The 25550-nt window shown below is 43.5% G+C and overlaps 1 protein-coding gene across 1 annotated transcript in view; it reads left to right on the top strand.

The window, feature by feature from the left end:
- The window catches only part of SPECC1 (sperm antigen with calponin homology and coiled-coil domains 1), a 242055-nt gene that overhangs the window by 101823 nt on the left and 114682 nt on the right, over positions 1 to 25550 (top strand). The window contains exon 4 of the mRNA XM_069946097.1: positions 19546 to 21104. Coding sequence (XP_069802198.1) covers positions 19546 to 21104 — 1559 coding nt within the window. The remainder of the gene's footprint in view (positions 1 to 19545; positions 21105 to 25550) is intronic.

Below are 25550 nucleotides of genomic sequence, written 5' to 3'. Positions count from 1 at the left end.
TAAACATTCATACAGCAAACAGTACTGTATCATGAACTTTTTTTTTTTTTTTTTTATACATCCCTACATATGGGAAGTATTGCCCAGCCCTAAACCTATTTTGGGAACTGAATACAGTATAACATAAGTACAGTATCAGCTGTATACGCCATTCTTTTATATCACTGGTATCAGGATTTATACACCATTCTATTTCATCACTGGTATCAGCTCTGCACACCTTTCTATTATACTGGTATTAGCTCTATACACCATTCTATTAAATAACTGGTATCAGCTCTGTACACCATTCAATTACAGTACATCACTGGTATCAGGAACTCTATACACCACTCTTTTTTATATCACTGGAATCCGCTACAAGTGGCAGGGAAGATGGGGAAGGAGGCAGAGATCGTGGTAGTGTGGCCCCTGTAAGCAGCCAAGACACCCCTTCTCTCTCTCTCTCTCTCTCTGGGTGCAGGATAGGTTATACGTTTATATTACACATAGGGTGGTATTGGGAAAGGGGATTGTTTAAAATATTGTTTTTGCTACCTGGATAACCCCTTTAAGGATACGTTTACACACTGTAGATCATGTGCAGATTTTGACTTTCCTATTGAATTGGAAAAATCTGTGACATATTTGGATGGTATGAACTTAACCTATAAAATTAGTTAGGGCTGAACTAATGGGCCAACTCGTATCACAATGGTCTGGGAAGCTATAGATATCAGGAGTTGGGCAGCAGGCACTTTATAAGGTCTATAGGTGATGCCTAGAGAGGGACTTTATTCCATTATAGGTGATGCCTAGAGAGGGACTTTATTCCAATTTGCGGGGTGAAAAAAGGTAATAATTCCTTATTGCATTATGCATTCCTTATGGCTATTGCATATAGCAATCATACACAACCTGTCAAGAGGAGTGGTGCACAAATTATCAACGTGAGATGTGCTGCAGGTTGAAGTCAAGGCTAAACGTTCCTTTCTGGATTCACATATATTATTTTGGTCTATTAGGTCAGAATTTTGGCCTCATTTTGGAGCTCACTTTTAGCCAAAACCAAACGTGAATCCAAAAACCAGAAAATTGTGCAACTCTTTCCATTATAGATGTCTCCATATTGGTTCCATTTCCGAACTCTAAATACTGATGAAATGCTATGTGTGAGCCCAGCCTTAGAGGTTACCGATATTCTTCTTTCATCCCAGCATTGTTATATATGTCAACCCAATATAATGTAATACTGCTGTTCTCGATAGGCTGACAGCATCTTAATGCAGAGACTGAAGAATAGATTAATATTGTTTCCGTCTCTCGGGAACAGTTTACTGATCATTATTATACGCCTAGAAACGTTCGGCATGCTTGAAGAACTATTGGGCTATAACATTTACAGCATGGAACAAATTCTGGGACAATATAAGATCCTTCTGTTGTCTCCCCCTGGGTGAACACATTAATATGGTGTCGGCTTCCAAGGAGGTTGCTCATAGTTTTCTTTACCAAGTATACGCACTGAACGCTCACAGAACATGTCATGTTGCCAACAGTCTTATTTTGGCATGAAGTATGTTAAATGCACATAATTGGTGATAGATGTATGAGAATTGGAGCATGCCCGCTGAGATCAAAAACGTCACGCAAATGTTGCAAAATTAATAAGTTGTGTCCTTATGAAAAATGATTTTACATGTATGCCTGGCCCGATCTGTAGCCTAACCTACTTGGTTCATAATGAAAACACTGCATCTGATCTATAAATTGGCCAAAGTTTTGTCTACTTGCCAACCTTAGGGTCCGACTACACAGAAAGATGGATCTGACAGATGGATTTGAAAAGAGGAGAAATCTCAGTCTTTCCTTTATGACATGTTCCCTGTTTATAGTCTGTTTCTGGCTTTGGCTTCGAATCTTTGGCAGATAATCTGTCAGGTAATCTTTCTGTGTAAATGGACCCTTAGGATCCGATTTGTAGCAGTAAACGATCGCAGATGAGAGATTTTTGGGAATGACCTAAAAATTGTTCACTGTAAAACACAGAAAGATAGTTGTTAGTTACAGTGGTTTTCTCCTTCTGATTCCAGAAAAAAAATGAACAATGTGTATCTTTAGCGAATGACTAGCGAACGATTAACAATGATTTTATGGTCCGCGATATTATATCCACCCAGAGGCGGTCTTTGACACCAAGCACCCCAAGCAATCGCTTGGGGCCCCCAACATCCAGGGGGCCCCCACGCCCCGCTCTTGTGCTCAAGACTGCTGGACAGGGCCGCTGCCCCCCTCACTGCTGCCATCTGAACTGTAACTATGAGCACTCGTAATGAGCGCTCATAGTTACATGCAGCAGCACTGACAGGGCGGGAGACATTGGCCCCCTTCCTGTCAGTCACAGGGGGTCTATATACAACTGGGGCAGCACACAGGAGGTCTATATACTTCTGGGGGAGCACACAGGGGGGCTATATATAACTGGGGGAACACACAGGGGTCTATATACTACTGGGGGAAGCAAACAAGGGGTATATATTACTGGGGGCAGGACACAAGGGGTATATACTATTGGGGACAGCACACAAGGAGTATATATTACTGGCGGTAGCGCACAAGGGGTATATACTACTGGGGGCAACACACAGCGGTCTATTGTTTTGAAACGCGTGTCGAGGGGGGGCCCCAGACATAACTTCGCTTGGGGCCCCAGAAATGCCAAGACCGCCCCTGTATCCACCAACCCATCCCAAACCGCTGGAACCGTCCATTTGATGAGAGTGAAGGCCCTATTACACCAAGCGATTATCAGATGTACTTGGCGGATTACCAGATGTTACAGCCAATAATCTATTGGTGTAATATGTAATGTTAAAAGGCAACGATTAGCCGGCATGCATAGTGTCAACTGATTGTTGTCTTTAAACAATCTGAAAGACGTTTCCGCTAGCGACGGACTGTTGGTAATCGCTCTGAGTAATAGCAGCATGGCAGATCCTAATCCTGAGGAGGGCAGGAAGGAAGAAGATAATTTTTTTACCCTAACCAAGGCACGGGGCGCATATTAAAAGACACGACCGGGAAGGACTTACTCTCATCAAACTGACAGTACCAGTGGTTTGAGGTGGGTGGGTTGGTAAATACAGTGTGCAAATGACTTTTTTTCTATTGTTGGCTTCATACACACAGAATGATCATCGTTTAAATTTGAACAATATAACGATTTTTCACACGATAATCGTCCAGCGTAATAGTGACCTTAGAAACATACTAACTGTAAAGATAAGTGTCAGAAGGGAGATGGTTGAGATAACCATTTGTATGTAATGGGGCTTTCCCTTTATACATAGGGGGAGATTTATCAAACATGGCGTAAAGTGAAACTGGCTCAGTTGCCTCTAGCAACCAATCAGATTCCACCTTTCATTCCTCACAGACTCTTTGGAAAATGAAAGGTGGAATCTGATTGGTTGCTAGGGGCAACTGAGCCAGTTTCACTTTACACCATGTTTGATAAATCTCTAGATTTCCCGTTTTTTTTATTGAAGGACACAGGATTGGATCCTTAGTTGGGAAATGAAAGATAAGATGGTCCAAACTTCAAAGCTAATGGAGACTTATAATCAGCCCCCATTATAAACAGTAATGGTGGTGATAGTGTAGCCATGTAAGGACAATGTACGTCAGATAGCCAGAATCTCCTGAATGTCATATCCCGGAGGGCTGTCACTCACTGACGTGTCGCATTAACATGCTGACATAAGGCAGGATGAGATAGTGCTCCGCATGTACTATGAGGGTGATTAGATATATGATTAAGTATAGGTGGTTGTCTGAGCCTCAGGCCCTGAAGCGTCATTGTAACACTGCAGTTATGAGGGAAGCTTTCCAAATAGTTTAGATTTTGGCAGTCAGATGAGTTCGCTTGGCTGTGTGCTGTGTGCGCCAAACACATGCAAAGCCTGCCTGAAGAATGTAAATAAAGTACTAGCATGGAGGCAGCCATGGTCACTGTGCCGATGCCCCATTGCTCCTCGTCATTGTTCTATCATGATCCCTGTGACTTGTATCTTTTATATAAAATACAAGCAAAAGATAGGTCTACACAAACTCATTCATTTTGATATTTTTTTTATTATATGTTCTTTCTTAGATTAAGAAGCTTAGGGTTTTTTTTCCTTTTTGCAAGACAAATACTTAAAGCGTAACTGTAATTTCAGGGCCATTTTTTTTAAAAAACATTAAATATCAACAGTTCAAGTGATTTAAGAAACTTTGTAATAGGTTTTATGTACTAAAAGAGTTTCCTTCTGGACTGAAAAAGCTATCTCCCAGCCTCCCCTCTCACTTCAGAAGCAGCAGGATTTCTGTCTCCATTATGTGGCTATGGAGAGGGGAGGGGCTGTTAGGAGTGACTGAGCACGGAGCAGTCCTGCACAGTACAACACCCTGCAATCTTCTCTCAGTAAGTTCATAGATAAGCACTGACCTTTCTGACCCCAGAATCCTGCGGTTTAGGTGCCCAGTCTACAAACAGCTGACCTTCATGCTCCCTCATCTCCCTCGGCCCCTCCCCCCTCCATAAGGATAGAATGGAGAGAGCAGAACCTGTCTTCACTGTCTTCTCTGTAATGAAGACGTGTTTTGCCAGATAATGCACAGATAAGAAGTCAGGGGGGCATGCTGGGAAATTGCTTCTTGAGTACAGGAGGAGGCTTTTTTTGGCTGATAAAACCTATTACAGAATTTCTTAAAATCGCTTATACTACTTATTTCTGCAAAAAAAAAAAAATATGACCGTTACGCTTTAAACGTATAACAATCTTGTATTGGCTATGGGGGTGGGGGTTTATTTAAAGCAGTGGGCAACTTTATAGTAAAATAGTTCAGTGTACAGTATTAGTAGTTGTACTCCCTGTATACCTCATAGTGCTTAAAACAGACTCCCCTCCTTAAGGCTGTACTGTCCTGCTCTGTGGTGCTTATGTCCATAAGATGGCTGACATCGAGGAGCATGTGACCATGCCCCCCCCCAGTGTCCTCTATAGGCATATACAGGCTCAGTGGTGGACACTGGGGGGGCGGGGCATGGTCACATGCTCTTCAATGTCAGCCATCTTATGGACATAAACACCACAGAGCAGGACAGAGCAGTCTGGAGGAGGGGAGTCTGATTTTAGCTCTATGAGGTATACAGGGAGCTGCTGTCAGATATACAGTGAGTACAAAGGGAGCTGCTGTCAGTATATACAGTGAGTACACTTACTGACAGCAGCTCCCTGTATACCTCATAGAGCTAAAACCAGTCTGAGATGATTCTAGCTTTATGACATGGCGCATTATCCTGCTGAAAGTAGCCATCAGATGTTGGGTACATTGTGGTCATAAAGGGATGGACATGGTGAGCAACAATACTCAGGTAGGCTGTGGCGTTGCAACGATGCTCAATTGGTACCAAGGGGCCTAAAGAGTGCCAAGAAAATATTCCCCACACCATGACACCACCACCACCAGCCTGAACCGTTGATACAAGGCAGGATGGATCCATGCTTTCATGTTGTTGACGCCAAATTCTGACCCTACCATCCGAATGTCGCAGCAGAAATCGAGACTCATCAGACCAGGCAACGTTTTTCCAATCTTCTACTGTCCAATTTCGATGAGCTTGTGCAAATTGTAGCCTCAGTTTCCTGTTCTTAGCTGAAAGGAGTGGCCCCCGGTGTGGTCTTCTGCTGCTGTAGCCCATCTGCCTCAAAGTTGGACGTACTGTGCGTTCAGAGATGCTCTTCTGCCTACCTTGGTTGTAACGGTTGGCTATTTGAGTCACTGTTGCCTTTCTATCAGCTCGAACCAATCTGCCCATTCTATACTGACATCTGGCATCAACAAGGCATTTCCGCCCACAGAACTGCCGCTCACTGGATGTTTTTTCTTTTTCGGACCATTCTCTGTAAACCCTAGAGATGGTTGTGCGTGAAAATCCCAGTAGATCAGCAGTTTCTGAAATACTCAGACCAGCCCTTCTGGCACCAACAACCATGCCACGTTCAAAGGCCTCACATCACCTTTCTTCCCCATACTGATGCTCGGTTTGAACTGCAGGAGATTGTCTTGACCATGTCTACATGCCTAAATGCACTGAGTTGCCGCCATGTGATTGGCTGATTAGAAATTAAGTGGTAACGTGCAGTTGGACAGGTGTACCTAATAAAGTGGCCGGTGAGTGTACTTTTACTGTAAGGAGTGTAGCATGAAATCACACCTCCTTGGTCTTTGGTCTTTATAACCATGTTTAGCCCTGAATGGGTCACGATTGATAGCCTGGCGGCCAAGATGTGTGATCAAACAACAGATAACACCCCTTTGTTTCCTTTGCACTTTTAGGCAAGCCTGTGTCAGAGAAGATGGTCTTCATTTCTGATGAATTGCGATGCGGCACATCCATGTGTGCCCGCATCCCAATTCACCGTTGCACACAATGTAAAGTGCGGCAGGAGATGCACGCTCCATTGTGTGAACTGACATGTCTTGTGCGGCCGCTATTCAATGAATAGCAGCCGCAGAAAACTGACATGTCAGTTTTTTGTGTGGCCGGATGGAATTCAGGCCGGAGCGTATACTATGGGGGACATGTATCATCTGGCGTATCTTTGATTTTCGGCGGAAAGTGCAGTTTTGCGAATATTTTATTCACAAAAAGGCCATTTTGCGAATAAAATATTCGCAAAACGGCACTTTCCGCCGGGTACGCCAGGGGGACGGGGTGTGGAGGGGGCGGAACGGGGGCGCAGACTCATAGTCCGCGCGATTCATTATTTTTTTCTCAAAGTTACGCCGAAAACCTACTCCAGCCCTCGGCTGGCGTAGGTTTTCGGCCGTGCGCACTGGAACGCACAGGATTTATGTAGAGGCAGTCCGCCTCTACATAAATCTTGGTAGCGCCGGAGATGCGGGGACATTTTTAAGTCTTGCGTAAAAAACGTCGGACTTAATAAATGTCCCCCTATGTGTATACGCACCCGCTGGGATTCCTTTCATTCAAATGCAACGTATGTTTTGTTTAAATCACGACCGCTGTTGAAAATTGCAGCAACGGCCGCGATTTATGTAAAAGATATGTTGTGTGAACATGGCTATAAACTATGTTCCCATACAGTATTTTTGCTCAGTATTTTGCAACCAAAACCAGTAGTGGGTAGAAAACACAGAAAGGCTATGTTCAAACACTGTTGAAATTGAGTAGATGGCCGTCATTTAATGACAAACAATTACTATTTTAAAACAATGGACGTTATTTGCCATCAAATGGCGGCCATCCACTCAATTTCAACAGTGTGTGAACAGAGCCTTTCTGTGTTTTCTACCCACTACTGGTTTTGGTTGCAAAATACTGTGTGGGAACATAGCCTTATTAAAGGGGTATTCCAAGAAAAAACAACTTTTAAATTAGGAGATTGCAGGGGGTCCGACCTCTGTGCCCCCTGCCAATATAAAATTTGATATAGAATACAAGATTGGGAAAATCTGTTTAACGCTCATGCTTCTAACTTCATATGTTTGTGGAACAGATATTGTTCTGTGTTTTAATCCGATAGATACGAGAGATGTCTGCATGTGTTTCCCATATTTACCTTGAGACGAGAATTTTTTCCTGGTGTAATAAATTAAAGTGCGGCTATTAATCACCCAGCGCTGTATATAAATGTGCTCTTGTTGACATGCGAAAAGTCCACTTGTGGAGGCCAAGAGGGTGTTGCCTGGATGACTAACACTCCGCAAACACAGTAATTGTCTCCTCCAGTGGGAATCATTGTGATATGAAGAGGCGATGAAATAAGGATTTGGCCAGAGTCTTATGTGGCAGTAATTGTTCTCCTATTCTAGAAAGTGTGAGAGACGCCTTCTATGCCGGTGGACGCTGCCGCATCGTACATAAATTACACCCTGTCACTTTTTGCAGAAGGACTTAGGCTAATGGGTTTCTGTATGCAAATTGTTAAGTATTGTTTTCTTTGCATTAATCTGACACAGAGTTTTCACAGCAAAGTGGTAAAATGCATTATTACTATATAGTAAATATTAATTTACCTGCAGCAATGCAGAGATGCCCAGCTTCACATGCAGTAGATGTGGCTGGATGTAATATTGGTGCTTTAAAGGGGTTATCCAGCGTGGGGGCTATTTTTAGATTTGGCCGGGGAGGAGGTGGCTGAAAAAAAAGACGTCCACTCACCTCCTGCGGCGGGTCCCGCATCGTGGCGCTCTGGTGCCTGGTTCCCGGACGCTTCCTGGTCTCTGACGTGGGCCCGAGATGTGACGTCTCAAGTCCGTTCAGCCAAGGAGGCGGGATCAGTTTGTTGCCCTGCCGCAGCCACCGATTGGCCGGGCGGGAGTGCAGTACGCTGGGACCCCGTGCAGCGAGGACAGGTAAAGTATACAGAGCGGGAGCCAGGCGGCAGCTGAAGAGGTTAAGCGGCCGGCAGAATTACATACACGCAGCGGTCGTTCAGACCGCTGCGTGTATGTCGGGAAAGTGATCTGCCAGGACCTAGCCGACTCGCAGCGTTAACGCTGCGAGTCGGTACGTGTGAAGCTACCCTTAGGGAGCAATATGGCATTTCCTTCTAAGGCTTTGCTGGAAAAGTGGCCAAACTTGTTAAAAGGGCAAACATCTTTTTCTTTCATATCAGCAGGTTTCAGACAGTTATATAGATTTGTAATTTACTTCTATTTAAAAATCTCCAGTCTTCCGGTACTTACAGCTGCTGTATGTCCTGCAGGAAGTGGTGTATTCTCTCCAGTCTGACACAGTGCTCTCTGCTGCCACCTCTGTCCATGTCAGGAACTGTCCAGAGCAGTAGCAAATCCCCATAGAAAACCTCTGCTGCTCTGGACAGTTCCTGCTATGGACAGAGGTGGCTGCAGAGAGCACTGTGTCAGACTGGAAAGAATATACCACTTCCTGCAGGACATACAGCAGCAGATAAGTACTGAAAGACTGGAGATTTTTAAATAGAAGTAAATTACAAATCTGTATAACTGTCTGAAACCGATTGATATGAAAGAAAAAGATTTTCACTGGAGTACCCCTTTAATGCTCAAATAATATAAAGGGGAACAAAAACAAAGCCTTCTTACTTTTATTAAATTCCTATTAATTTTAGTGGATAGTAAAGGCGCCTCTTTGCCAGACGTGGTAGATAGGAATCCTTTGCTCTCCAGATTGGTGAGGGTCCCAGCTGCCAAACCACCATAGACTTTATGATTTACATGGATGTCCCACCCTATTAATAAATGCTGCATTGTCCTCATTAATACGCCAGCACCACCGCAGAAGAAAGCACATGTGGTCTGGGTGTGTTACAATGTAGGGACCACCAAGGACTTTCCTTTGTGGAATAAGGTGTGTTTCATTGGCTGAACTCTGGATGTTAGATTACTTGCGGCTCTGTATAAGAAATGGTTTGTAGTTTCCCAGGACCTTTCAGTCACTTCTATGAATTCTTGAAGACCACAATTGTTGGCTCTGAGACCTATGTTATGATCTCCTCAATTATGAATAGTGAACAGTATCCTATATTGTTATTACACAGAACTAACAAGGAAGTGGTTTTCTAGAGAAGCTGTCCCAGTATTAAAGGAGAAGTCCAGAGAAAATTTTTATTAAAGTATTTTTATTGCTGCCCAAAAGTTATACAAATCCCCAATATACACTTATTACAGGAAATGCTTATAAAGTGCTTCTTTCCCTGCATTTACTACTACACCATGTTATTCAGGAAGTTAAGCCTTGATGATGTCACTTCCTGGGTAACATGGTGATGTCACTTCCTGGGTAACATAGTGATGTCACTTCCTGGGTAACATGGTGATGTCACTTCCTGGGTAACATGGTGATGTCACCACCTGACTTCCACGGCTGTGCGGGCTGTGGCTGCTGGAGAGGATGACGGCAGGGGGATTCTCAGTGTCCCTCTAGTGCCCTGTGCCCCTCAGTGTCCCCCTGCCATCATCGTCTCCAGCAGCCACAGCCCTGGGAGTCGGGTCGCCGCCGCTCCGATCGACACGCCGCCGCCGCTCCGATCGCTACCCCACCCCCGCCGCCGCTCTGATCGCCCCCGCCAGCCCGGCCGCGAGCATACGTTACCTGCTCCGCGTAGCAGGTCTTCGACATCCCTGGTTCCGCTCTTCAGTGCACTGATTGGCTGAAGAGGGGAGTTGGGAATTTCAAATGGCTCCTCTTTAGCCAATCAGTGCTGCCTTGCATCGATTGGCTGAAGAGGGGAGCCAGGAATTTCAAACGGCTCCTCTTCCGCCAATCAGTGCTAAAGAGGAGCACTGATTGGCTGAAGAGTAGCCGTTTGAAATTCCCGGCTCCCCTCTTCAGCCAATCAGTGCACTGAAGAGGGGAGCCGGGGATGTCGAAGACCTGCTACGCGGAGCAGGTAACGTATGCTCGCGGCCGGGCTGGCGGGGGCGATCAGGGCGGCGCGGGGGGCCGGCCGGACTATCGCGCGACGACTGTTTACACGGAAGGATCTGCGCATTTTTTGCGAACGACTATTTAAGAACAAGTTAAAAGATCAAAATGAACGATTTCTCGCTCGTCGTGCGATCGTTTGCTGCGTTTACACGTACGATTTTTGCTCGAATTCGCTCGTTATCGTTCAAATTCGCACAATAATCGTTCCGTGTAAACCCAGCATTAGTCACATATATAATGTGTATGGGAGGCCTCCTGAGTCTCCTCTAATGCAGAGGACAGCTGGACATGTTGGCTTCCAGTATGACTGATCATTATGTATTAGAGATGCCATCAGTGTCTGACAGCTTGGACCCCACAATCCCTTCAGCCATTTTCTGATGACTTGTAACCAGTAGGGGCCAGTAACAGAGCATTGGCCTGTTCCTTCTTGGGTTAGTGATTAACCATTGAATAATCAGACGGATTCTACAAAAACTCCTTTAACCTAAATTCTCTAAATGTAGCAATACACTTTATATTCCTTTATGTTGTGTTACTTACTTTTCTGGGAATGAGACTAAACAGTACAAATAGTTATCTGAATATATAGCTATCAATAGAAGCATGACACTCAGTTCACCGCAGTTTAAAATGGGAAAGAGAGAGATAGGGTGAGCTTTCTGGTGCGGTTTATTAAGAGCAGTATAGGTTTTCTATGGGGATTTGCTGCTGCTCTGGACAGTTCCTAACATGGACAGAGGTGGCAGCAGAGAGCACTGTGTCAGACTTGAAAGAATACACCACTTCCTGCAAGACATACAGCAGCTGCTAAGTACCGGAAGAGTGGAGATTTTTAAATAGAAATAAATTACAAATCTATATATTTTTCTGAAACCAGATGTTTTGAAAGGAAAAGATTTTCGCCGGAGTACCCCTTTAAAATTCTGCACCTTTTAGCAGCCCGCCTTAAAGTATGAATAATTAACACCAGCACCACCTATTAACATTGTTAGTTAATTTATTCATTTGCAGAAGTAACAAAGGCAAAGCACAATGGTGGTTGCTGTGGCGGCTTGACAACAATGCCCTCAGTACCCCCCTCCCCACAATTCCACTGTGCAGATTTTCCCTGTCATAAGACGTTCCAAGTTGTATCACTATGGCAGGCTGGCATGATCAGAGCCATTAAAGCAGCATGCTGGAGAGGGGAGATGGTCGGTAATGCACTGACTTAGTGAGACGGGATTTCCAGCATCAAGGTCCTAGAGAATTTGCAGAGGTAACAAAAAAATAAAACTAAATAATGACGAAAATAAATTTGAATGGTTCTCCCAGCATCACTAGCCTTCCTATGATAATCATTTAGGAACATGAACATTTTTAGTTATTCTGTTAACAATAGATCCAAGGATCTACTTCCATCTATGCATTGTCTGGGCCATCGTGTCTCCATAAAGTGGTAATCTGGCCATACACATGACATAGCTGTTAGCCATCCTCTACCTACCGTGTTTTCTGGAAAATAATTTTGTGTCTTTTTTATTAGTTTTTGCTCCCAAAGATGCGCTAGGTCTTCTTTTCAGTGGATGTCTTATTTTTCCATGAAGAAGAGTTCACACGTAACATGCACAGCAGGGAAATAGTGTACGGTATGGCGGCTTCCAACCACTAGGGGGAGCTTATCACAGCACAGCAGGGACAGTGTACAGTATGGCAGCTTCCGGCCACTAGGGGGAGCTTATCACAGCACAGCAGGGACAGTGTACAGTATGGCGGCTTCCGGCCACTAGGGGGAGCTTATCACAGCACAGCAGGGACAGTGTACAGTATGGCAGCTTCCGGCCACCAGGGGGAGCTCACCACAGCACACTCGTACAGCACAGCAGGGACAGAGAGTTCGGGATGGCGGAACCTATCAGCTCGAAGAATAATATAGAGCTGATAAGTTCCCTTAAATGGGTTGTCTGGCAGACGGCCTTTTTTAATATTCTGCTGGCTATCTATATAAAACAACAAACCTATTATCCTTACCTGTCTCCGCTCCCTCTGTGTCCCCCGCTGACTGCAGAGCCTTCACTTCCGAGACAAACTTGTCTAGGGCTTGACAGTCTGCTCAGCCAATCACTGATTGAGACAACAAAGCCCCCGGCCAGTGATTGGCTGAGCGGGCTGTCACTCCCGAGACAAGTTGGTCTCGGAAGTGGAGGCTGTGCAGTCAGCGGGGGACACCGAGGGAGGTAACATTGTTTTATATGAACAGGCAGTAGTATATTTTAAAAAAAGCCAACCGCCGGACAAGCCCTTTAAAAACAGCATTATTATAATATTTATTTCTATTTTTTTTTTTTTTAAATCTGTATAGCGATAAAGATAAGGCGCTGGCATCAGTGGTTGCATAGTCTAGCATAGCGGAAATTCTAAAAGGTTAATTAAAACCAACATCAACTAGAGTCTTCTATAGTAGTATAAATAAAAGGGAGGATTGGGTGGCATGTTACTGTCGCTCCTGTAAACACTACTCCATGGTATTCTGCTTGTAGCTTACCTCCCTTATGTTACCAATACAATATACTAAGGTACTGCTGTATCTGTAAGACCCAGTGCCAATATCCTGTGTCTAGACTGAGCATATAGTTATGAAATAAAGTAAACATTTCAGCTGGTAAAAAACTAAAATGTGAGTGATGTGTGTTCTCCTAGTCATGTGGTTCTGATCCTGGTGCTGAATTTTAAATATGTAATATCTGCAGCAGTAAGCAGAAGAGGGCCTGAGAGTTGAAGTTAAAGGGGTACTCTGGCGAAAATCTTTTTCTTTCAAATCCACTGATTTCAGAAAGTTTTATAGATTTGTAATTTACTTCTATTTAAAAATCTCCAGTCTTCCAGTACTTATCAGCTGCTGTATGCCCAGCAGGACGTGTATTTTTTCCAGTCTGACACAGTGCTCTCTGCTGCCACCTCTGTCCATGACAGGAACTGTAGAGAACAGGAGAGGTTTTCTATGGGGATTTGCTGCTGCTCTGGACAGTTCCTGTTAGCGTTGTGTCAGACTGGAAAGAATACACCACTTCCTGCAGGACATACAGCAAGATTTTTGACGGAGTACCCCTTTTAATAGTTGTTTTTTTCTAGCAGTCATGCATTCCTCCTGAATTCCTAGAATTTGATAGTACATAATAATTTAATTATGTGTCTCTTCTATATGTTGTCTCCCTGACCACCCAGTGTCAGGGTCCTATTACACAGAGCGATTTTTAACGATTTACGACTAATGATAAACGATCGCAAACAAGATTGTTTATCGTTAACCTGAAATCGGTCACCATATTACACTGAACGATGGTCGTTAGGTATGATCGTTATTGCGATTGTTTATTCCTTCTGATCTAAGGAAAACAATAGGCAATGAAAAATGTGGAATTACAGCGAACAGTTAACGATAATCTTGCCTCAGGCGGCAGAAACCCCAGAATCGGCCCTGTCAAGGATCAACGACATACGAACGATTTTTCGATCGTTGCCTGCAATTACACAGAACGATTATCGTTTAAATTCGACCGATATAACGATTTTTCGCACGATAATCGTCCCGTGTAATAGGGCCCTAATACAGAACTATAGGAGTTAAGTTGAGAGTTTTCAGTGTTTGCTCACTATAAAGAAAGGCATTGCTGAGTCATCGCTTTATGTTTGTCCACCGTCTGCACATACGTAGGTGCTGCGGAGTGATTAGATCTGTCTCCCGCAATATTACCATCTCTATATAGCTACACTTATGGACGTTGCAGACTTGACTCGGAACTCTTCCATTTAATATTTGGATATAAGGGGTGCAGAGGGGGCAGTTGCACTCCAAATGCCTATTTGCTGCATGATCATTAAAAATTTACACTTAAAGAATTTGCATCAGGGCCTGTAAACCTTTAGCTACGCCCCTGGCTAAAGCCCCTATTGCACGGGCCGACAGTAAGGAGCACATGAGCGCTATCGGCGCTCGTTTGCTCCTCGTTCCCCCGTTCACTGCCACCTCTATTACACGCACCGGCAGCGAGCGGGTGAGTGCGGAAGGGGCCATGGGGAGCTGCGGGGAAGGGGCTGCCCGGGCGATCGCTAGATCGTCCGGGCAGCCCATAGAGGATAGTGGGGGTATGCTGCCACCGTTCCTATTTCACGGAGCGACGGCAGCAGATCGCTGCTATCCTGGTCGTTAGTTTTTTCAACATGTTTGACAGACAAAGGACGCAACGATCAGCCGACATAAACGATTTCAACTGATTGTTGCATTCTATTCTACGGGACGATTATCGGCTGAATATGGCCAATAATCGTTCCGTGGAATAGGGCCTTAAAAGGCAACCTGTCACTTTGAAAACACAGACCAATCAGCAGGCATCATGTTATAGAGCTGAGAAAATTTCTTAAATGGGTAGTTCACCAAAAAATGTTTCTTTTCAAATCATCTGGTGCCAGAAATTTATACAGATTTGTAATTTACTTCTATTTAAAAAATCTTGTCTCCAGTACTTATCTGCTGCTGTATGTCCGGCAGGGAGTGGTGTATTCTCTCCAGTATGACACTGTCCAGAGCAGAAGCAAATCCTCATAGAAAACCTCTCCTGCTGTCTAGAGACTGGAAAGAACACACCATTTCCTGCAGGACACACAGCAGCTAATAAGTACTGGAAGACTTGAGATTTTTTTTTTTTTTTTTTAAATATAAGTAATAGAAGAACTTTAATGGATTGAACACCTTCTATTCGCTGATAACATTTGGTAAATTTCCCACATGTATTGAATACCACAAAGAAAAAGTATACATTCACAAACAGACCATAGATAGTCATTGGTAAATTGCGTCTGATCTGTGATAGTGGATGCGGTATATGTTGTCACACCTTTCGGACAGTATACCAAAGTTCTCCACCTATCTGTGTGAGCATAGCCGTACACATATATACATTTATTTCAGTTCTGTATAACATCACTTCCCTATTTTCTGCTGAGATAACTGTGATGGAGATGTCTGAACCCGTCACAAACAGCACATATAACAATATAAATGACTCCAACAACACAATAAACCTGTGGTGACTGCCTGCAGGAGTAATGTGCTGGACCATATGATACGCTGCCTTCCTGTAAATCTATCAGACAGGGGCTGTATATTCTGCAGCAATAAAACCAGGTTACATGATGTACCAAGAAAACCCTTGTGGCCTGTGGAGCTGATATATTGTCATGCACATGCATCTCATGGCTGCATCCTGTAGTCTATATTACGGCTGAACTATTGGACTTCATGCTGGGTATATATATATATATATATATGACACATATTAGGTATCCTGATCTGAAAGGATAGTTGTTCTTCATAGAGGACTTGTCTCCTGTTAGCGCTGTCTGTATTATAGGTATATCTGGGTATATTCTTTTCCTCTTGGTCTTTGGTTTTACTAGAAGCTGCTTTACATTTCGGAGTGGTTTGATACAGGAGAGCGAGCTGTAAAGATGCCGTCCAGCCATGTAAAAATAGTCTCCTGAGCTCATGGTGTATTTCCTAACACTGCCTCCTATGTATACAGCTGTCCATTGTGGATCTGGGGCAGGATTAGGCCGCTTGGATGTATAGGGTCATTCCCTATAGACTTGTTTGCACATATGGAGAATTGCTGCCAAGTGACTTCATACAGTAAAAGTATATTCTATACTGTATAACCAGGTAGGTGGCAATGCATGACCAAGAATAGCTGATAATAAGTTCTCAGGAGTTTAGATGATTAACTTTGTAACAGGAGACGTATGAATATTACCTATGCCTTCTCTTGCCTTTGAAGTCTGAATTTGGTATATTTGTTTCTACTCTTTCTATCCTATTGATAACACAAAAACACAGTACTCTCCTGCCCTGATCCCCTGCTGTAAGGGACGGTCCAGAGCAGTAGCAAATTCCCATAGAAAACCTCTCCTACTCTAGAGCTGTGTGAACTACTATTTTGTATACAGCTAAGTGGAGGGACACAGGGGAATTAATCTGTGGATATTAGGAGTTCCTAAGGGCCAGTCTGTGATGCATCCTGGGAAATACAGCTGCTTCTTGGTCACATGGTCACTCTGGGGCCACAAAGGGAAGAGACTACAGCTGCAGGAAGACAAACAAACAAATAAATGGGTTGTATTTGTAGGTGTTAAAGTGACTCTCATGTTCTTAAGCCCCTATTCCACGAGCCGACTGCGAGGAGCAAACAAGTGCTGTCAGCGCTCGTTTGTTCCTCCTTCCCCGCTCGCTGCCACCGCTATTACACACGGCGGCAGCGAGCGGGTGAGTGTGGGAGGAGCTGCGGGGTGATCGCTAGATCGTCCGGGCAGCCCATAGAGGATAGTGGCGGTCTGCTGCTGCCGTTCCTATTCCACAGAGTGACGGCAGCAGATCACTGCTATATCAGTCGTTTGTCAAACGACAGCAATGACCAGCCAACATGAACGATGTCGACTGATCGTTGCCTTCTATTCCACTTTTCATGGATAGTGTTAGTGGTGGGTATTGTTCAAGGGCCTTATTTTTATTTTCTATTATGGGGGAAAACCCCTTTAAGAAATGCTGTATAGCAAAAAAAAAAAAAAAAAAAAAAAAGACTTTTATTCCTTTTGTGAGCTCGCCATTTGATTCTGTCAAAAACTTTTGAATTTTTTTTCCTGCTTTATCCTAACTGAGTATGATCCCATTTCTTGGCTTAGTATACAGCGCCCACACCGAGCCATAGCACACTTGTCTGATCCAAGCGTTACGGATCAGTGGTGATCCTAGTGGAACGCTCCCTTCAGGATGAGTATTTCTGACTAGCAAAAAGTAACCTCAAATCCTTGGAAACCCGAGATGCCTTAGTCATGCCTACATAATGTTTCTCACCCCCCACTTCTTGCGTCCTTTCACATAACTGTAGTCTTGAAGGGTATTCAATGTTCCATGAACTCGGCTATAGTGAAGGAGCGCAGATCTGGAGGAAGTGCTTAGAAATCTTCCTGAGGAGCCAGGACAGGGATTAATAGGGCTGTGACAGGAGCAGAATGCGGGGCCATTTGTCTCCTGTGTGACGCAGTCCTCTCTCCTGTAATAATGGCTTCATTACCAGTGCATCTTGTTCTTTTCTATGCCTGGAATTCTCCAGCTGTGGATATCCAACTCTCTGACCTGTATGAGTGGGCTGCCCACTCTCTAGCCACAATGTCCTTTGCTATCTTCCCTTTTTCTAAACACTACTTGCTTTGTTTTTTAGTCCACCGGGTGTTTAACCCAAGACAGAGAAGACAGTGTACTTTCCTTCTAGAGTCAGGCCTTTTCTGCTGTATACAGCTGTTTTTTTCTTTTTTTTAATGCTTTTCAATCATGAACACTTAAAGGGATTGTTCACCCCCCCCAAAAAAAAAATCTTTTAAATCAACTGGTGCCAGAGATTTGTAATTTACTGCTAATAAATAATCTCAAGTCTTCCAGTACTTATTAGCTGCTGTATGTCCTGCAGAAAGTAGTGTATTCTTTTCAGTTTGGAGAGCAGGAGAGGTTTTCTATTAAGATTTGCTACTACTCTGGACAGTTCCTGACATGGACAGAGGTGGCAGCAGAGAGCACTGTGTCAGACTGCAGAGAATAGACCACTTCCTGCACGATTTACAGCAGCTGGAAGATTGGGATTTTTTAATAGAAGTAAATTTCAAATCCCTGGCACTTGCTGGGACCAGTTCATTTGAAAGAAAACATTTTATTGGTGAACTATCCCTTATAACTCTGAGGGATGAGGTGTAAAGGGTTTGATAATTGTACATTTGGGGGGAGATTGATCAAACATGGTGTAAAGTGAAACTGGCTCAGTTGCCCCTAGCGACCAATCAGATTCCACCTTTCATTTTCCAAAGAGTCTGTGAGGAATGAAAGATGGAATCTGATTGGTTGCTAGGGGCAACTGAGCCAGTTTCACTTTACACCATGCTTAATAAATCTCCCCCTTAGTGTTTTAACATTTTTTAAGAGCAAATGATGATGAATAGGTTCTTAAAAATTTTATCCATGGGGTACGAAGACAAAATAATTGTGCTAATGTGCTAATTGTGCTAATAATTGTGCTAATGTTTTATTGCAAAATGTGATTGTGAGCCACAATAGTCCTGGGTCATAACTATAGCGATAGCAATTTACATTATTGCAGACATATCCTGTCACTTACTATTAATGTTTCAGCAATGCTTTGGAAGTTCATGTTGTATTTTTCTCTCTATTGTGTGTTTCTCCTCCATTTTTGAGTTAACGTTGCTCTAACCAGTATTCAAAGTTGAATATGGCTTACATGAGTAAATACCTGTTTTAGGGCTGCTTCTATGTAGTGAACTACCTTAAAGCGACTCTGTACCCACAATCTGACCCCCCCCCCCCCCCAAAAAAAAAACACTTGTACAGTCAGCTGCTTTTAATCCAAGACCTGTCCTGGGGTCCGTTCCGCAGGTGATGCAGTTATTGTCCTAAAAACAACTTTTAATCCTGCAGCGCTGTGTCTAACGGCCGGGGCTTACATTAGTATATGCATTAGGCTGGCACCACCTCTCTGTCCTTCTCTCCTCCCTGCCCTCCTCATCATTAGGAGTGATCCAGGAACATTTACTGCTGTTTGAGCATTGCACAGGTGTATTAACGATCCAGCCCATGTTCATTATACACACAGGTGGGGAATAGGAGGCAATCTACCTGGAGCATTCCTAATTATGAGGAGGGTGGGGAGGAAGGCCAGAGAGGGTGTGCCAGCCTAATGCATATACAAATGTAAGCCCCGGCCGTTAGACACAGCGCTGCCGGATTAAAAGTCGTTTTTAAAACAATAACTGCATCATCTGCCGAACGGACCGCAGGACAGATCTTGGATTAAAAGCAGCTATCTGAAGGTACAAGGGGGGGGGGGGGGGCAGATTGTGGGTACAGAGTCACTTTAACAATGGGTCTATGGATAAATAGTGGGACAGGAAGAGTGTAGGATGTTGGTCAATAAACTTGTTCTTGTGAAAATGACCCATTTAACTCCAACATATGTATTAATATATTAAAATGTTTCTTTTAGGGTTGTCTGGGATAAGGAGGACTGGTATTCCGACTCCTCGAGAACTACCTACCCAAATAACTAAAGACAGAGCGGCGTTGCGTGTTCCAGCCCCTACAACTAAAAAAACACTACCAAGCCCCACATCTCCCAGCGCTGCTACACCTAAGAGTATCCGTGCCCCCACAAGACCTAAACCAGAAAATGAATTCATCAACAAATCTTCACTGGAACTACAGGTTAAGGAACTCTTGGCTGAAGCAAAAACGAAAGATTTTGAAATCACCAAACTCCAAAGTGAGCTGCAGAAATGCAAAGACAAAGACAATTCTGTCCCCGAGATCCTCAACCTATTGGATACCTCAGTGGAAGTGCATCTTATGCAGGGTAGTGACCCTGAATTGCTGATGAAAACTCTGCAGGACAAGAACATAGCTTTCCAACAAGAGCTCAATTTGCTTAGGCAAGAAAACAAGGACCTAAAAGAGAAATTAAGTTCTTTAGAACAGTCACCGCTCTCTGATACTATTACCAGCAATGGGACAGATAGTAGCCTTGTTTCACCTTCCACACAAGGTACAAGCGTTGGGGGTAAGGCCAAGGGTCCATTGGTTGGTGGGTCTGAGAACTGTAACTTGGCTGGAGGAGAAAGTGGGTTGCACATATCAGGTTCTTCAAGTAGCGACGTCACAAAAGCCTCTCTATCGCCGGATTCAGATTTTGAGCATATATCTGATGTCCCTTCTAGACCAGGTTCCTCAGGAAGCATCCCATGCCAAGGCTCGAAATGCTCAACTAGTGGGAGTTCTCCAAATAACGTAAGTGACCTTTCTGTAGCCTCATTGACTGAAAGGATACATAAAATGGAAGAAAATCAGCATAGTACTGCAGAGGAACTTCAGGCTACACTACAAGAACTATCTGATCAGAATCTAATGGTCCAAGAACTTACAATGGAAAGTGAGAAACTGGTGGAAGAGAAGTCTTTTCTGGAGAGTTCCCTACAGCAACAAAGACAGAGAGCAGAACAGCTCAGTCAGGAAAATGAGAAATTAATGGCTCTATTACAAGAAAGGTCGAAGACGGAGGAAGCACAAGTCCAGGGCAAGTTAGTTGAAATGGAGAAAAAATATACAGAACTTGTTGAACAGTCTCAGTTTGAAAGAGAAAAGCTACTCAACATCCAGCAGCAATTAACAAGTAGCCTGAGAACTCTCGAGAAGGAGCACCAAGAGGCCCAGGTAATGATCAAAAGGCTGAAAGAAGAAATCGGCAAATTACAAAATCTATTGGACTGCGAACGAAAAGAGAAAAGCATTGCTTCAAAGGATGTGGAAGAGCAAAAAGTCATTGTTGAGGGTCTCAAAACGGAAATTAACAGTTTAAAGGCTGAACTGGCTGGAGAGAGGCAAAAAATCCCCGAGATTACGGCAGTAGCTACGAACAACCAAGAGAACTCACCTTCTCTGATATCTGCCCATCTGGACAAAGAACATCTAGAGCTAACATGCTCAGAACTTAGTCAAGAGCTCCTGAAGGCCAACGGCGAAGTGAAACAACTCCAGTGTCTTCTGGCTAAGGTTAGATTGTTGTATTATTTTGTCCAACTTTGTATTACAGTGATTCATTGCCAAAAGAAAGAAAAAGATTTCCTGTTTGCCTTGTGGTCCAATCCCTGTTTGTTGGAAGAGTCCCTTGACTATGAGATGTTTTCAAAGCTTCCCTCTGCTGGGATCTAAAACAACCACTGCAGGCACCCACACGTTGAGACCGATTGCAATCTAAATTTTTGTCCGAGCTGCAAGAAGGAGTTCAACAGCATCCAAGTTCAGTCTGAGATCTTCAGTTTATTGCAAATCCATGAGCAGATCAACCAACAAAACACAGTTATCACTGAACTCAGGGAGAACAGTGAAAAAAATTCCAATGAAGTACTCAATCGCAACTGAGGCTCCACGGACTCCTGTTTTGCATATTTAAATTTTTGGGGGCATCAGTGGAGACTCTTGATTGAGTACTTCATTGGAATTTTTTTCACTGTTCTCCTTGAGTTCAGTGATAACTGTGTTTTGTTGGTCGATTTGCTATTGCCCCAACTAGCCAGAATCCTACTCCACACTGACGAGGGGCAAATACCCCGAAACGGCTGTCTGTGGATGGAAGCCTGCCTTGGCAAGCCCTTGTCATGATCGCAATACTCGCACCTTGAGTTAGACATTGACAAAAAGGGGCCACCCTGGTGTTTCCCTATTTATGTTCCAATACTCGCAACCGAGTGGGACTTAAGGGGCTATCTATCAGGGTGGTGTGGTGCTCTCCCTATCATGGAGGCACCCCGTGGCAACAGGCTAGTGATATCTGGCTATCCGGTGTTTTGAGACTCGCAACTGAGGCTCCACGGAATCCTGTTTTGCAAACCCATGAGCAGACAAGTGACGTTTCGACCTCGGAGGATCTTTATCAAGACCCTCTGAGGTCGAAACGTCACTTGTCCGCTCATGGATTTGAAATAAAATGAAGATCTCAGGTTTTATCAAGACCTTATGAGGTCGAAATGTCACTTGTCTGCTCATGGATTTGCAATAAACAGAAGATCTTAGACTGAACTTGGATGCTGTCGGACTCCTCCTTGCTTTGTTACTTGGTCGGTTCCCAGGATATCTGACACTCCAGTGTGCATCCATTACCCTCCTCCGCCATTCTCCTGACCTTGTTGTAAACTCTTATGTCAGAACAACATGTCAAAAGTTAATACAAATAATGTAATGTTTTAAGTCTAGTGGTAAGCTATGGCCAGGCCATGCAAAAAAACTATGGGTTGCAGATTTCAATGTGATCTATTGCTTCCCATGGATCATAGTCTAAGCAGCTCTTACACAATGTGCAGATGTCACAGCTGGTTCTGTAATTTTCAGACAACATTTTAATGGGGTATAAGGGACTTCAATCTCTTCCTCCTTGTATTTTGATCATCGGCCAGCCAGTCCATTTATATTTTCACAGTGTAGGAAATCCCATGTATTAGACTTTACTCTCAGTGGGAGCAGATGAGTTTGCTTGTCATGTGTTATACACATGTGGTGGTAATGTTTCCATCACATGGGTCGAAATAAGTGAAATGTCCAAATACCAAGATGAATACCGTGATCGTCCTCCATCAGATTTAGCTGTTTGGCTTATAGGAAGGTAAAAGAAAACCCCAGGGCTGTTAGCTGTTTTTACTATTGGGGCCGGGGGTATAAACATATACAATATGATATAGTCACCTACTAACACCATGTGATGTAAAGTAGGTAAAATAAAGTCCAAGTGTACAGTAAAGATAAATTATCAGTGTGTCTACTACTGTTTCCTCAAAAATACAGTTAATTTTTGCCCCTAAAGATGCACTGGGTCTTGTTTTTCCATGAAAAAGAATTCACATGTCACATGCACAGCAGGGATAGAGAGTTTGGTATGGTGGCTTCCGGCCACTAGAGGGAGCTCACCACACCACACTTGTAAAGCACAGCAGGGACAGCATACGGTATGGTGGCAGGCGGCGGGATAACGGCAGACTGTGTGCAGCTTTACATCTGGCAGTAAGGGACAATGGGAATGGTGTCAGGCGATGAGCCTCTTGATGCCTTGCCTGCACATTTAAAAGTGACGGCTGCAGAACGGAACATTGGGCTTGGTGGCAGGTGAAGAAGAATCCCAACTGCAAGCCCTGGTGGTCATACTTCCAAACAAAAACTTTGCTAGGTCTTACTTTCGGGGAAGGCCTTATATTTAGCAATTAAGCGAAACCTCTACTAGGTCTTATTTTCAGGGAAACAGGGTAGCACATGCTATAGTAATTCAAACCAAGACCAAGTAATGTATCCACTAAAAGAAGTCCAAGTGCAACAATAAAAAAAAAATATTGGATATTAAACAGTCTACATATACAGTATACCTAGATTTAGTAGCTTTTTTTTTTTTTTTATTCCGAGGTTTAGCTATTATACATTAATGGTGTCCCTAAACCATGCCGGCAGAAGGCTGCAATGCAATGTTATTTTGGAAGGCTTGTTAATCTTTGCACGTTTTTTGTTGGTAAAACTATCCTTTACCTTCAGAGCCCTGGCAGAGGTTACCAATCATTCAGAAACGGAGCGGATGAAGCCGTTCTGGTCTAGCGCGGGAGTGTTTACCCTGATTAAGCATAGCCGCTATGGGGAATTTCAATCACTTGCAGCTTCCCTGAAGCCTGTCGGCCGACAGTCTGTTCAATGACAGCTCGTCCTTTGAATATTGATCAGCATTTGGGTTCTTGCACATGGCCAGTTCCCGCTTCTGCACGTGACCTTTACTATACTTCTATACTTTGTTTTCTTATGAAGGTATATGAGGGTTTTTTTTTTTTATTCCTTTTGGATTTTGGATACTCACCCAATTGGCTGTCGGCTATAGCTACTGCCAGTCCACATGAGGTCTTCTGCTGTCAGGGCAATGGCAGGGAATCCGATTTCCCCACCTGTGCCCTGTTCTGTTATCTTATCGGCTGCCTATAAGGGAGGAGGACATTCTGCTAATAAATGGGGATGAGCTGTAGTAATTTCCTGTTATATAATAAACCTTTGCTTTATGGTTATATCTACTTTCTGTAATCTACCAAGTGACAGAACTGAGAGTCCTATTCATTTACTTGGTGACTGATAGAGTACGACACCTATAAAAAGGTATTGCTTGAACAATATAATCATACAAAATCAGTTTTTCGTTAATATTTAAAAGCTATAAACACCTGGTCTTGAAACGGTAAAAATAGGTATTTTGGTTTAGCTAGACCATATACTAACATGTTGTTCCAATCCATTGTAAGGCTCTGTTCACACAACGTTATACAATGGCCACTGTATTACGTGTTCCTCCGGCAGGTATTGCATTATCAGCCATAGGAACATTATTTTCCACCCATAGGATGTGCTGGCCGTTAGGGTGTGTATGAAAATCAATTAACCATTGACTTTCATTCCCACTATGGCCAGCAGGATGGCCACTCAGTGTGTGTACCATCTATTATCTATGGCCGTTGTTCGCAAACTGCAGCTGTGAAAAATAAACATGTTCAAGTGCACTGTGTATACAACAACGGCCGTTGTCCTATTGAAATCAATAGAACACAGATGGATAGATGGATTTGGAAACCTATAGGCGTTGTTTTCAATGACCACTACGGCTGTAGTTTCCCAAATTCTTTATGGTGTGTGAACATAGCCTAAGGACCCGTTCACACTGTGGAAAAAAATTGATGTGGAGGCGCCCTATACTTAACACAGAGGCAGTGAGGCAGGCGGAATTGCGAGCAGAGACCACAGCGGGGATTCTGCTCGAAATTTCCGCCTGTTTTTCGCAATGTGAATAGGCCCCAATATTTTATATCCACAAGATGCCATAAATCTTATAGATTGTAAGCCCTCGCAGGCAGGGTCCTCTTCCCCATGTATCAGTCTGCCATCTGCCTTCATGTAATGTGTTTTGATCTTGTAATGTTCTTGTTTGTTACCCCTGTCGCCTGTATAGCGCTCTGGAATTAAGTGCGCTTTATAAATAAATAATAATAATAAAAATAATAATAATAAATAACTGATACTGAATAAATAATAATAATAAATAAAAATAATAATAATAAATAACTGATACTGAATAAAGAACTGATATGTGACCGACACCTCCATTGCCCTGTTCACTGTGCTATCCTGTCTTGTAGTTATTGGAAGTTACAGAAACATCTCTCTGCTTACCAATTTCACTGGGATCATTTCATACACTCAGCCGAGCAGTAATGTGTATTGGGCAAAGCGTTGTACATAAATGAGTACTTTTACTCAGTTGAATAGCTGGTGTGCATAGGGTTAACTGTCTCTTACAAAATGACTGTTGTAGTTTTCTTAAGGCAAGTGTCTAAAGACAGTCCTGCTCTTCAAGGACATGGTCTGATTATACTTAAAGAAGAAGTCTGGCCACTTTTAAATCTGTTAGCAGCAGAGGGGAATTTGATA

The sequence above is a fragment of the Dendropsophus ebraccatus genome, chromosome 11 (assembly GCF_027789765.1).
Source record: "Dendropsophus ebraccatus isolate aDenEbr1 chromosome 11, aDenEbr1.pat, whole genome shotgun sequence".
NCBI classification, from domain to species: Eukaryota; Metazoa; Chordata; class Amphibia; order Anura; family Hylidae; genus Dendropsophus; species Dendropsophus ebraccatus.
The sequence above is the reverse complement of the archived record's forward strand: the minus strand, read 5'-3'. Positions and strand labels throughout refer to the sequence as shown.